At 42.1% G+C, this 12,534-nt stretch overlaps 1 protein-coding gene across 1 annotated transcript in view; it reads right to left on the bottom strand.

Annotated features, from left to right (window-relative positions):
- Positions 1–399: 399 nt before the first annotated feature.
- Positions 400–12,534, bottom strand: part of lmtk2 (lemur tyrosine kinase 2) — a 34,636-nt gene continuing 22,501 nt past the window's right edge. Inside the window, exons 9-15 of the mRNA XM_077532347.1 lie at positions 10,804–10,888; positions 9,954–10,075; positions 6,654–6,803; positions 3,558–6,414; positions 3,317–3,449; positions 3,021–3,254; positions 400–2,862 (exon numbers count right to left, since the gene is read on the bottom strand). Of these exons, the coding sequence (XP_077388473.1) occupies positions 2,834–2,862; positions 3,021–3,254; positions 3,317–3,449; positions 3,558–6,414; positions 6,654–6,803; positions 9,954–10,075; positions 10,804–10,888 (3,610 nt within the window). The 3' untranslated portion in view covers positions 400–2,833. The remainder of the gene's footprint in view (positions 2,863–3,020; positions 3,255–3,316; positions 3,450–3,557; positions 6,415–6,653; positions 6,804–9,953; positions 10,076–10,803; positions 10,889–12,534) is intronic.

Below are 12,534 nucleotides of genomic sequence, written 5' to 3'. Positions count from 1 at the left end.
CCCCGAATTTAAAAGTACCACTGATTGTCACACCCGCCTAAGTGGGCCGAAATTCATTCTCTGCATTTGACCCATCCCCCGAGGGAACGGTGAGCATCAGCAAGGGCCGTGCTTGGGAATGATTTGGTGATCCAACCCCCAATTCCAACCCTTTAATGCTGAGGGTGAAGCAAGGAAATAAATGGGTCCCATTTTTGTAGTCTTTATGACCCGGCTGGCGATTGAACCCATGACCTCCTAGTCTCAGGGCGTACACCATTCCACTGCGTCACTGAGCTGGTTAACTGAGTGTCTCAAAATTCAATTGTAAACTAGGGTTAGGGTTTCAAATTTGGGTTACAATGGTTTCAAAGTAGGTCAGGATTTTACACTGCTCAAATCAGCAAAACAGAGCCTCACTAGAAGTTCAATTGCATTTATTTTCATATTAAAGAGTGTAATTATAAACATCTCATTCAATGACACAAATGCATGATCAATGCGAAGTAAAAATATCACCACTTTTAAAATGGACACATTTAAACAGCGTTATCATCGTCATGACTGGCTTTTAATGACCTGCAACTATATGTTCACACAACGAAACCTCGTCCCCGAAATTATAAACATTTATAAACATCAGTACAATTGTAGTTTTACACGTCAGTTACATTTTGTCAAATGTGCAAGATGAAGCAAACGTCGCTGACGGCGTTCGTCCAGTCAAAAGTCCTTAAATAAACCTTCAAGTTTGGATGAGGTGGCGCAGGCCGGGGCTTTCCACAAAAAGGTCAGGGGGGGTCGTGTGGCGTCGACTACACAAAACTGTAGGTCAAAAAGGGGGGACACAACTCAATTACACACTGTGCAATGCGGATCTCATTCACAGACTCACACACACACTGAGAAGACAAATTTAAGACACAGACCAACAGATAGACACAGATGCACACGCTCCCATCTGAGGTTCTTTGGGTATGAAAATATAAATGAAATACAAAATTCGAATTAGGGAAAAACCAATAAAAGCAAGAAAATAAAAGGAAATACAACTAAAGGAAAAATCAAGCAAATGCAGTAATAAAATAATCTCTATGGAATCACAATAAAAATGAAACGTAATAAAAGCAAAGGCAAGAACAAGACAAGTGTCATATTGATTGTGATTCTGCTCATTTCCCTTGCATGCTCAACATTAATTTGTACCTCATCCACTTACATCAATCAATATAGAAAATCATTGCACATTTTTTTCTTAGTGTAATTTTTACTTTTTTTTTTAACAAACTTCAAACATTTGAATCAGGTCATTTAAAAACATTTTTTTTTAGCGCCGTGAACTCAAGTGAGCAGCCTTTTTTTTCCCCTCGCGCCTTGAGGGACAGTTAGAAAAAGTACTTTAGTGTTTGTCACGACTAAAGTTCACATTTGCCACAACTCAATTCAATTGAGTTCACGTCAGCAATAGCAATCATCGAGGAAAACAATGTGGTATACAAAAGAAAGAATTGAGTATTCTACGCTGCCTTTAAAGCCAAATGAGCACTTACTCAATATAATATCCGATATCCAGTGTAAGGTACAAGCACTAGTATACGCTCTTTGCCCTCACTAATACAATTCAGCGTCTTAACTGCCCACCCCAGCTGTTTGTGCCTCTTTTGATCATACTAGTACACAGTTAACCCTTACTGTGCTGCACTAGAAACACAACTAGGCCTACGTCACATGCTAGCAGCCTCCTCAACGTTATTAGTAGCACCAAATTGCCCACTTGCAGTTATGCATCACTAGTAACGTGTTGTTCTACTTCTGTGCAGAATACAAAATAGTGGAAAAAAAATGTTAGTGGTGAGATTGCAGTTCTACTAGTGCACTGAATAGTCTTACTAGTGAGGACAAAGTGTCGTACTACATGTACTTTAAGCTTGATATGAAGTATATTGAATAAATCGTCACTTCACGAGTAATATGTAGTTTTACTAGTATGCCAAAGTTGTCCTACAAGCTCTTCATCCTCATTAGTAAGACAACTCAGATCACTAGTAGGCTCACTAGCATTTCAACTATGTGATGCAAAACTGCTATAGTGCTCTACTAACAACATTTTTCCCCACTAACTCTTCACACTAGTTTCACCAGGGGCTCGAGTTCTTCAACCAGGGGACATAAGTTGCTCTACTAGTGCGGTGAGCGGTCTTACAAATGAGGACAACATATACTTGTACCTAGACCTTGAGGTGTCTTTAAAGCAGCTTGAGCAATCACTTTAAGGTTGAGGTACTAGTGGATTTTTTTTTTTTTAAATTTTTTTATTTTTTATTTTTTTTATTTTTTTTTAGTAAGACACTAGTTCTTTCTACATGGCCTTTGCGCATAGAGGCTACAGAAGAAAACGTTTCTCTCCAAAGAGGAGATTGTGAACATGAATACAAAGAAGATCACGAAAGGAGAATGAGTAATGGCAGTGACGATGACAGATCAACACTTGAAATAACCAGGCCCAGACGGATTCCAAGAGAATATTCCTATTTAGTTGCAGTGTCACAATTCATCCAAAAATATATTTTTTTTTCAAGTTTTTTGGGGTGACAGTGAAGTTGTCAGCAAAAGCAGGAAGCATCCAAACAAACGTTCATTAGGAACTCATCAATGATGTCCTGCTTCGGCCTGTTGGACCTCCAAGTGGATTTGTACATCCGTGGAGAGCTTGGAAATCGACGTCAGCCATCAAGTTGGGTTTTTGTCTTGACCACCGCCGCCACCTCCAGTTGTGGATCTCTTCCCACAAAAAGTGCAAGTGTTTGATAGTGTGATGACAACTACGTATAGTGGAGTGCCTTGAATCTGAAGGCTAGTCTTTTTCGCCATCCTCACTGCTTCCTAAAAGGGAAACCAAAAAAAAGACATCAAGTCATTGACAATCTCTTTCAAAAATATACAGACGGTTCATTTGAATTCTGAAATTTCACCCAGAATGCCCAATATCCCAAATCTCTGGTACGCCACAGACTTTTATAAAGCATGTTTTCAGAACTGACCTCCTTGTTCGATATCTGAGTCGGTGAGGTGCGTCAGGGAGAAGCTGGCGATGCTGGCGGGTGAGATGGAGAAGCGCGAGTAGTTGGAGGAGCTTCCCCAGCTGGATGCCGACCCAACGGCTGGGGACGAGATGTGGGACGCTGCTGAGCTCTTTGACGCCGCCACGTTTTTGTGCGTCTTGGAGGGGAAGGCGGGTGCCGAGGGGAAGTCGTCGTCCCACTCAAAACCACCACCTGAAGGAAGGAGAAACGGGCGATGAGCGTGTGGAGAGTCCCGCATGTGTGGAAACGTTTACCTTCTTCGTCTGTGGAGCTCTCGGAGTTGGTGAAGCGGTTCAGGTAGCTGGAATTTGGCACCGGGCTGCTAAACTGTGGCGTGTACATATTGGAGCTTGATGAGTGGTCGCCCAATTCCTTGGTGGGGGTGTCCTGAATCACAACACAGATGTGAGTTAGCATGATGTAAAAAAGATAGCGGAGGAGTCCTGGACAAACGCTTCAAGACAGGAGCAAACAAATGACAAACGTACTGCGTACCTGGTCAAAGAGGTAGACGGTGACATCATCAAAGAAGGACACGGCTCTCCTGGTGGTGGTGGCCGCCCCCGTGTTGAGGCTCGCCGTTTTCAACAAGCTCCTCAGGTTTCTGGCGTCGCTTTCGTCTGAGATGATGAGCGGCACGGCGTGTGGGCCTTCGTCCTCGCTGTCCTCGCTGGAGCTGTGCAGCCGGTACGCGTGAATGTCCTCGTCCGAGTCATCGCTGTTCTCGTTCTCCTCATCGGCGTCCATGCCGTCCTCCGGGCCATCCCGCCGGCCCAGATAACGGCCCTCCACGTCGGGCTCTTTTATCTTATGGGCCTCCCCAGTGTAGGTCCGCGTTAGCTTAGCGTGAACGGCTTCCTCGGCTGATGGAAGCAGACAAGTTGGGGAAGGCTGATCTGGCTCAGGAGAGAGGTCGTTAAAAACGTCTGAACCTTCTCTGTCGTGATTGGGCCAGCTTAAAGGTTCTGTTACTTTCTCGTTGTCGTCTAAATGCATGTCTGGAGATGGATCTGGTTCTCCATCAATGTCACCCAGTGCTTCCGGGTCGGCAGAACCTTCATCCTGTGGTATTAAAGACTCGGTCAGACTTTCCCCAACTGGGACCGGAACCACGGCAGAGTTCCGCAGCGACGTGACTTCAACGGAACCGTCCACTTTTGTTTCTTCAGATTTCTTCTCCGGCTCCGATTCGTTGTCCGAGAAGTAGGCGGAGTCTCTGTAATTACCGCTCATGAGCGGTTCTTCGACAGGACCGATGTCATCGCAGTCCCCGGCAGAAGCGTCCGGCGAGCACTCTGCTTCAGAGATGACAATTTCCGGAGGAATCAGATTGGTTGGAGGAGCGGTCTCTTCAATATCGTCTTTCTTTTGAGCCACACTGTCGCCATTTTTCACAGGTGAGAGGTCTTGATCATTGGGCTGAGTGTTCCACTCAGGAGACTCCAGGTTCTCCGTCTCATACCCACTGTCGGCTATCTTGTATGGAGGCTGGAGTTTGTGCTGGTCTCCGAACCGGTGAATGTCCAGAGAGTCTAAAGAGTCTGGCGTCTCCGCGGAGTGGTCTACGGTCGGTAGAGTGGTGGACATGCTGTCCTCTAGCAAGCTGTCCTGGCTAATCTGGTCCAATGAGGGCCCGGACACCAACAGAGAGGCTCTCGTGAGAGATTGCCCGTTCATATCCGTAAATAATTCTTCGTGGTCAGACAGATTTGTTTCCATTTCCAAATCCACATCTTCATTGAGTTCACTCAACAGATCAGTGCTTGTCAGATCGTCAACGTGTCCACTGTCTGAAACTGAGGCTTGGATATGCACCTCTTCAGGTATTTGAGCACTACTGTTAGAGGTTTTAAGGTCAAGGCTGGAGAGATTGCCATCAGTGCACGATATCTCTGTAGCGGCACTTTCAGAGAACACGGGAATCTGATCGTCAGTCTGACTAACGAGAATATCCAACCTCTCCGAGGTAGAATGAAAATCAGAGTCAACGCCTCTGTCTGACGATTGGAGCAGAGTGACATCCTCAGTGGAAGAACGGTTACTTGCCGGCAGCTGCTTGCTGATGTCGTCTTCTGAGAAAACTGTAATGGAAGGCACCAGTGTTTCATTTTGAACCCGAAATGGATTATGTTCCCCAAAGTTGGTGCTCGGCGAGTTCAAATTTCCAAGTCTCGGGGCTGTGCTACTCCAATTAGGTTTGAAATAAGAATCAGCTGCATTTAAACTGCCATAAGTGTCCAGATTGTCCCAAGAAGCCATTTTAAAGTTTTCCTCTGGTTCATGGACAACACCAGGTGATAGAAAATTCTGCGGCGAATTTAGAAACTGTGTGTCTTCTTTCATCAGATGGTTCTCCTTAAGAAATAGAAAATTTTCTGCCAGTTTTTCAGTGTTCAGAAGCCTGGTGGTATCAGCACTGGCCTCCTCCAGAGTCCGGAGAGTGGCTTCTGAACAACTGCCTAAAAAAGAATCCCGTGCATTCACATCTTGGACATCCAAAGGAGTGTTTTCACAAAAAGGATTGCCGTTACGATCTGGAAGCTCCACAAAATCGTTTCTCCAAGACACCGAGTCCTCCTGCTTGGACTCTCCCTCTGTGAAAATATTAGTGTGGTATGGACTGTCATTTTCAAGAGATGACCAGATATGACTGTCTGGTAGATAAGAATCTTTGGAGTCGATACTGTGGTGGAAAAAGTCGGCCTCTGTGCTCGATTCATCCAAACGAACATCCTGAAGAACAACAAAGTCCTGCTGGCTCGAATTGAAGCCTGTCCTATGAGCGCCATCCTGTCCAGTCGCGCTTTCTCCTGCTTGATCCTCAAGTTGTATGTAATACCCGTCACCGTTAGCTGGCTTCTGGGCATCCAACACTGGCACAACGCCAGGTATTCCAGACGGAGTGTTCTCACCACCACCAGCTGCCGATCTGGCCGCAGGATCTGGGAAATGAGCCTGGATGTCTTCAGTGGAAACGGGAAAGAACATGCTGTGGTAGTTCACCGTCGTGTCCATGCCTGCGTGCGAATGGCTGCCATCATAGTGGTCGTGCTTGGCTGCCTCCCAAATGTATTCAAAACTGAGACCTTTGCTGGTTTCCGTGACGGTCAGCACCTCGTCGATGTCCTGCTGCAGGGAATCGTCCGCAAACTGCTCCAGGATGGGGAAGGAGGAGTGGCTAACCGTGGTCTGTCGCGTGGAAACGCTCGGCTTGAGAGCCTCCCAGCGCTGCTCAAAGTCTTCCTCAATGTCCCTCTGGCCTTGCATGCGCAGGTAGATGAGTAAACGGTGAACTTCCTCAGCCGTGGCACGCTTGTCAGGGGAGAGCCAGCAGAACTGCAGGATCTCGTACCTGAAAGTAAAAAAATTACAAAATACTTTTCGGGCTCAAAAAAAGACGAACGTTTCTAACAGTCATCAACAGATTGCAAAAGAGATGCTGGAAGTTACTGGAAGAGTGACAGAAAGGCATTGATGTCCTAAATTCGCAAAGTTATTTTAGGTTCATCGTGAAATTTCACCTGACAGCCGAATATTTTTTACTTTTTCTAAGTAGAATTCATTGAGAAACGTCCAAAAATAAACTCTCACCATCTGTCAGAATAAGGAAGCTCCAGTTGAGGCTTGAAGAGTTTGACTTGTTGCTCCTTGATCACATGATTGAGAACCTCCCGGTCAGACAGATGTGGATATGGTTGACCAGCATTCTCAAAAAGCTCCCACAAGGTCACCCCCAAGGACCTATGAACAATGAAGGAGCAAAAAAAATAAAACTAAATAAATAAAATAAAAATAAAAGTATGTCAGCGGCGAGCGGTCAAAATAACCTATTAATGTGGTGTATGCCCAAGCCCTTCAATAAAATCATTAGAAATGTTTATCTGTCAATGTCCTCTATTATACAATACCTTAGTTCTTCTGCTTTGGTCTTAAATTCTTGTGTAATTTATCCTGTTTTCCTCCCGAACAGGTGGAAAGCCGACATCTTGTTTTGCGTACGAGCAATGAGAAATCAAATTGTGTTAGTTCTGAGAGGCTGTTACTGTACATACGGCGTTTGAATGGCAAAAAAGCTGGCAGTAAAGCAGCATTGACAACGGGCATGCGCATAACTGGCTTACTTGGCTTGTTCTCCTGTAAAGTATATGTATGATGTAAATGTACAGAAGCTCAATTAATGGACAACTATATAAAGCACAAGGTCATGCTCTTGAATCATTTTGTTTGTTACCATAATAGCATCTTGACTGCTTAATGTCATTTATTTTGTTGATTATTATTACTAGTACTAATATTATTATTGTTTTATTTTAATTTATGTATTACTTCTTTCTATCCCCTTTTATGTATTTTTTTTAAAAGAATTAAAGTTTTAGAATTTTGAATTGATTTTTTTTTTTTTTGTATAAATTGAAGTCAGTGGTTGGGATGAGGGCCGGCAAATGCCAGATTTCATGCCTGAGAAGTAATCATCACAAAAACGGGGACAAATTCCGTCCTTCACTTTCAAGCAAGGACGTACAAGAAACGTAAATGGCTACTAGGGGTGTTAAAAAAAAAAATCGATTCGGCAATATATCGCGATACTACAGCACGCAATTCTCGAATCGATTCAATAGGCAGCCGAACTGATTTTTGAACATACATTTTTGATGGAAAAATATTCAACAAAACGTCTAAATTTCACACCTTAAGCATGGAAAAATGTTAACGCTGTTCAAACATGAAAAATGTTACAAGCTGTTTGTTAAATACAGTAGCTTAAGTTTCAGATCAATAAATAATACATTTTCATACAAATCTTACAGTGTACATGTACACGTTTACTGAATGGTATTTTCTAAATTTGAGTTGAAAAATCGCAACAATTGACTTGTAAATTCATATCGGGATTAATCGGCATCGAATCGGATCGTGACCTATGAATCGTCAGGTACGAGGCAATTCACACCCCTAATGGCTACCAAACCGTAATGACAGACAATTATGGATTTGCTGGCCTCTAGTGGTGATATAATAACGCAGGACACCACAACACGAGTGTCATGAATTACAAGAACAAATGCAATCACACCCTTCTGTAACACTTGCAACTCAATAGTGGAAAAATACTCCTTGTTTTCAGCTGGCTAGCAAACCTCTGACACGAAACATGACGCTTCATGGAGTTGGCTAAAATGTACTCGATGATTGACACAGCATGTCCGATAGCAGGTTGGGCCAAACTTAAACCATTACCTAATGAAGAGCAAAGTAGGTCTTTACAGGGGAGGACATTTTGAATTTCAACGTGTCTTTATTCAGAAGGTAATGTGGATATTGTAATAAGAACTACCTTGCGTAACGCTGCAATTTATGACCGAGAAGCATTTGGCCAAGCAGCAGAGCAGCCAGGAGACAGTCTGCACATTAGAGCTACTTAGATTGTGCCTTGTTAGTAGTGGCAGACATGACACACACTAGACTGGGCCGCTAATGTGGAGAATAATAATACGGCTCCATTGAGGTAACCATGACAAAGAATCACAATTTGATGAGCAAGTGCTAACGGGGTTGATGGTAGATTTCTCTTAACAGTAAACATATTTATGATTTTAGTAAAGATGACGTCACGTCATTGATGCGTGTCACAAATGCACCGTCTGCGTGTCACATTTATTACGATCTATCGCCACAAAATGTCCACGTTATGCTTCATATTTCAAACGGGGTTAAGATAAAGTTAAATAACACTGATGCGCTGCTGCACGTATAGCCTTCGACTGTTTGCCATGACAACACAACTAACAATGGTTGAGTCTAATATTTTGTTTATGTACATTTATTTGCATATAAAAATTCATTGTTAATGTTTTCGGTTAAATCATGGTGAAATTGTTTCAAGAATGCATTATTATTTTTTATTGTAAACAATTACTTCCTGTTTTATACTGGAAGGTGCGAGAGGGTCAGAGAGAGACTGGCGTGTTTTGGACTGCGATGGATTTTTTTTTTTTTTACCTCGATCAAGTAACAAACGGTATGCTATATTGACGAACTGTAATTGAGTAGGGATGGGTTTAAAAAAAAAAAGAAAAAAGAATAATCAATATCGAATTGATTTTACTTTTCGAGCCCGATGAAAAAATTTATCGATTCATAAAACCATGAATCAATTATTTTAATCTCTCTTTTTCCCACACCTCTCTGGTAGCTAAGTCTCGAGAGACTGTGACAAAAATTCATACGAAATTTTAATTTTATTGTATCTTACCTTACATTTAGGAAAGACCTGACTTCTTGCACTTTAAGAAAATTCTAAATCTTTTTAATTGACTGTATATTTACAATTATTGAATTTGAATGACAGAAATATTTTCATCTTATCCTTGCTGATGTCAATGTTTGTGTAAAACTTAAGTGATGACACGTTACTTTCATTAATAAACTAAATCATTTAATAAGTTACTGCCTCTGCAAAATTTTACTGTAATTTCATGTTTGTGGAGTTTTTATCATGTTGTAGATATTTAAGAAGAATTGATGTTCCATAATGAATCAATATCAGATTGAAGTGAATCGAATTGGAAAAAATCCAAATCTAATCAATTGAGGACATTAGAATCAATACCCAGCCCTCTAATTTAGCGACGACTTAAGCGTGGTCAAAATAAGCAGATAGCAGACTAATGATTATAGTTTGGTTCGACTTGAAATAATGATGGACAATATGGAAGCTCGAATGTTGGTATCATGACAACACAAGTAATGGTAACAAATCCAATAAATACACAATAGTGACGTCATTCCTTTTCATCTAACTTCCTCATGAGGTCATTTGATTTAGTAGGCGCCACTGTACGTTTTGTGAAGTTACCTGGCAGTGGAGCTGCAGTAATATTGTATACGCACCAAACATTGCTGGACTTGGTATGCTCCAAAGTGATCACACCCCCATGGCGCTCGCCCACCAGTTCAGGAGCCAACCAGCGAAGGGGTGCAAATACATCGTCCTCTGTGATGATGTAATCCTCCTATGATGACAAAAAAAACCCAACAGCAGCAAAAAAAAAAAAAAAGTACAAAGGGGCGAGATTACAAATGTTGCACCGACTAGGGGACCAAACAAGTGTGTCAACAAAAGAATGTATTGTTTTTGAGCCTGCAAAAGCGATTTATGTCCTGATGTAGGCAGGCAATGCCCGCTCACTTTTGACTCACCAACCTCTCCCGAAATAGCACCAGTGGGTGACCTTATCTTATGAGTATTAAATTCAAAGTGACAGATCAGCAGAATTTAAGGAACGCTGCAGACAGGAGGGCCTTGGCGCGCTTAGTTAGCGCAGCTCGTCACGTCATGAGAGAATTGCACTGCAAAGCAAACACCTACATCTCTTTCTTGTTTTATCGTCTTGCTTTCACATTGTGTTTCACTCTTATGTCTTTGTCACATCAGCTTCATAATGGAACATGTGTAATTATTATTTTTTTAGCACTTGGTCAATTAAATGACTTGTCAGCTTTAAAAGCTGGACCTGACATTTTGCTTGGCTGTTAATCAGGAAATCCTCGTTGTTGCGCATTTGTTAGGTGGTTACGCGTTTCTCACTTGCACAACAATGAGACTTAAGGCTCGAGTTACAGCCACTGTATTATTAAACACAAGGTCACAAAATACTTCATACACTATACTTATGCAAGCCAAAAATAAAAAATAAATAAAAGCGTACCACATTATTGCTAACATGACATTTCTGCTTACTTTATATGCATAGGGTCCAATCCCATAGTCTCCGACTTTCACAGTAAGATCTGCCGTCACGTAGCAGTTCCTTAGCGCTAAATCACTGCAACGGAAACATAAGTTAGATAGTCAAAAACAATATTTCATCATTCCAGAATTGGGTTACCAAAACTTAACACAAATTGGGCCACTGGAGCATTTTTATTATGGGTCAAGCAGACCTTGTTTCTTTACTATTTAAAAAAAAAAAAAGAATGGTATGGAAAAAGAAAGAAAACATTCCTAATTTGGGCCTTGAACTGAAAGCCAAAAAGAGATTGATCAATTAATCTGTTGATTACTTTACTGATTGATGAATCAGATTTAAAAAAAAAAAAAGCTTCAATTTCCATCCATTTATTCAAAAACATGCGCATATAAAAACTGTGGTTCTTATAGGCAAAAATGTGTGCGTGTCTCGAGGTTTGGATTACAGGTTCTTAGTCCGTTAAGCATTTTATTTCTAACCTGCATGTTGTTTTGAGTTTGTGGGTGGGTGTGTCTGTGAACAAGTGATGGGAGGGAAGGATTTGAGTTGCACTTTATGTATGACAAGCAGAGTACAAATTAAGTTTGATTGATTGACTGACTGAAATTATACTGCCCCCCGATGGCCAAGGAGAGCACACCTGAAGGAGCAGAAGTCCACTGAAATGACGCAAAAACAGTTTGATTCTTTAAATTTTATTTACTGTAAGTTTGTCATGATTATACTTTTTATAATCTACAAGAAAGTTTCAAATTTGGCAACTGATTTTTTTTGGCAGGCTGGGGGGAATATTAATTCATTTCAAAAGGGGAACACGGGTTTGATATGCGAGAGTTTTGAGCTACGGGAACTAACTTTGCACCACTGTTGGTGCTGTAGATTTAGTTTGCACATTTCCTTTTAACCTCCCAGAGATAAAACAAGACCACGAAGAGATTTGAGGCTGTCATGGCGATGGCTGTTCTTTTGCCCTGTAACAAGACATGCACAGCTTCTATTCCTGACTCATGCATACAGTAGCAGGATATTGTTTCTTTCTGTTGCCAGGAGATGGCGTACAGCACTTAGTGGCTCGCTTTCTCCAAGTGTTAATGAAATCAACACGTGGCATAGTCAATTCAAAGTGAATCACTTATGAATAGTCATGTCGTGGTTGACTATTTTCTTTGGCCAAGACTGCACCCTCCCAATGACAAACACTGCTGACGCAAGCCTTTTTGCGTGGACATGGCTCGGCTCGGCTCGTGTCAAACCTCTGGAAGACAAATGGCAATTTATTTTAAACCCTCTTGTCTGCGGTCGTCTGCTGTCGGCCATGTGCCCGCGAGCGGGAAGCACAGCAGGAAACGGGACCAACAAATTAACCCTACAAGGCCAGCTGGCAACCACCACGCTCAGATCACAGAGCAACACGCTTCAGAGTCATTTATGGAATTTAATGCTATTTAAGACATAAAATGTTTATTATTTGATTTTCACTCCACTCCCTAAAGTCTTATGAAGGACACTAAACATTTTGGGGGTTGCCGACTCCAGTCCCTCACTTGCAGGGATCCTGAGAGAACTCCCTTTGAGTTGTAACAAGGATTTAAAAGACATCTTCCAAAACGGGGCTATCCTTTTACACGCAAAGAGCAGAATCATCATCTGCCTCTGGCAGCAGACAGCTGACACTGCGGCAATGCATCGGAGCCGTGTAATTGGACACCCTCGGAGCTTAT

Source organism: Festucalex cinctus, chromosome 1 (genome assembly GCF_051991245.1).
Source record: "Festucalex cinctus isolate MCC-2025b chromosome 1, RoL_Fcin_1.0, whole genome shotgun sequence".
Taxonomy (NCBI): domain Eukaryota; kingdom Metazoa; phylum Chordata; class Actinopteri; order Syngnathiformes; family Syngnathidae; genus Festucalex; species Festucalex cinctus.
Note: the sequence above shows the minus strand (reverse complement) of the source record. Positions and strands in the feature narration are given on the sequence as shown.